Source organism: Microtus ochrogaster, unplaced genomic scaffold (genome assembly GCF_000317375.1).
Source record: "Microtus ochrogaster isolate Prairie Vole_2 unplaced genomic scaffold, MicOch1.0 UNK90, whole genome shotgun sequence".
Taxonomy (NCBI): domain Eukaryota; kingdom Metazoa; phylum Chordata; class Mammalia; order Rodentia; family Cricetidae; genus Microtus; species Microtus ochrogaster.
In genome coordinates, this window is record NW_004949188.1 from 698,654 (window position 1) to 700,358 (window position 1,705).

The 1,705-nt window shown below is 46.5% G+C and overlaps 1 protein-coding gene across 2 annotated transcripts in view; it reads left to right on the forward strand.

Annotated features, from left to right (window-relative positions):
* CUNH19orf57 (chromosome unknown C19orf57 homolog) overlaps positions 1 to 1,705 on the forward strand; it is a 25,215-nt gene that overhangs the window by 14,722 nt on the left and 8,788 nt on the right. For both annotated transcript variants that reach the window (XM_013355077.2, XM_013355076.2), the window contains one exon: positions 694 to 798. In XM_013355077.2, coding sequence (XP_013210531.1) covers positions 694 to 798 — 105 coding nt within the window. The remainder of the gene's footprint in view (positions 1 to 693; positions 799 to 1,705) is intronic.

The following is a 1,705-nucleotide window of genomic DNA, read 5'->3' on the forward strand; positions in this document are numbered from 1 at the left end:
CACTCGGGAGGCAGAGACAGGAGGATCTCTGTGAGGGCGAGCACCAGTCTGAACTCCAGTCACCATGATTAATCTTGTCTCGAGACGTCATCTGGAAAAAAAAAAAAAAAAAAATAAGCCAAAGAAAGAAATAATAATAAAAAGGAATCTTGTCTCAAAAACCAAAATTCCAGTGGGGGCACAACTTAAAATAAGGAGTAGCTTATAAGGGCAAGGTGATACACACCTTTAGTCCTAGCTCTCAGGAAGCAGAGGCAGCCTGCTTTACACACTGAGTTCCAGGAAAACCAGGGCTACGTAGAAGAACTTGTCTCAAAAAAGAAAAAAAAATGGGGGCTGGAGAGATGGTTCAGTGGTGAAGAACACTGACTGCTCTTCCAGAGGTCCTGAGTTCAGTTCCCAGCAACCACATGGTGGCTCACAGCCATCTATAATGAGATCTGGTGCCCTCTTCTGGCATGTAAGCATACATGGAAGAAATGTTGTATACATAATAAATAAATAAATAAGAAAACAAATAAATAGTATGGGTTTAAGGATTGGTCTGTAACTGAGTAATAGAGCACTTCCTAGGATGCAGGGGTTTAATCCTCAATACTGAAAGAAAAAAGCGGGGGGGGGGGTATGTTGGGGCTGCTGTTCCTAAGACCCCATTCTTCCATGCTGCTGCTTTATTCTTGTGTCTCTTTACAGAACTCAGGTGGGAGGTTTGTCCCCCAGTTTGCCAAACCAAAGAAGACAACAAGAAGAAAAGCCAAGGCGTGGGAAGAGGTTCCAGAGAGCTACACCAGAAGCCAGGTAAGAGCCTCCCTTCCCTTAGTCGGCTGCTCCTGCTGATTAACCGTGGTCTTCCTTGATGCTGCCCCTGACTTGGCAGTCACACTCAGGCTCCTGGTATGCACTGTGTGCTAAGCAGCACATCTGAAACCACTCTGTACCATGGCTCAGTTTACATGGAGATAGTCAACTTCAGAAAGGTAGTATATTTTTCCTGACAGCTTCCTCTGCTTCTTGGGGGCTTCTGTACAAGTCAGGAACATTTAAAAATGTGGGGGCTGGAGAGATGGCTCAGCAGTTAGAAGCACTAGCTGCTCTTCCAGAGACTCCAGAGTTGGAGTTTCAGGCAGTTGTGAGCCCCCTGAAATGGGTGCTGAGAATCCAAGTCAGGTCCTCTGCAAGGATACTATACACTCTTAAATGCTTGGCCATCTCTCCAGCCCTCAAGAGTCTTAGGATTGCCCTTGCCATCATGAATCCTGGGGTTGACAATGTAGCTGATGCCACATGCCCCTGGAGGAGAGTACACAGTGGCCTTTGCTGCAGCAGTGTTTGTAATAGTCCCCAACTGGAAACACGCTGTGTAACCGTCAGTGGGTGAACATTAGGGTTGGGGATGGCTCAGTGGTAGAGCACTTGAGTAGGCAGTACACAAATGTCAATAGAACCTTGGGTCGTCCATCCTCAACACTGCATAAACTGTGGAAATGGGAGGATCAGAAGTTCAAGGCTATCCTGGGCTATCCTGAGCTATGTACCCTTTTGAGATCAGATTGGGCTTCATGAGAACTAGTCTTGGGAGGGGTTGGGAATTTGGGGGGTTGGGATTGTAGAGTTAAGGCAAACAGGTGGTTGACAGGTAGGAAAGGCAGAGTGGATAGCATGTGGGAGAGGTGGAATGCAGCTATTTAGCCTTTTTTTTTTTTTT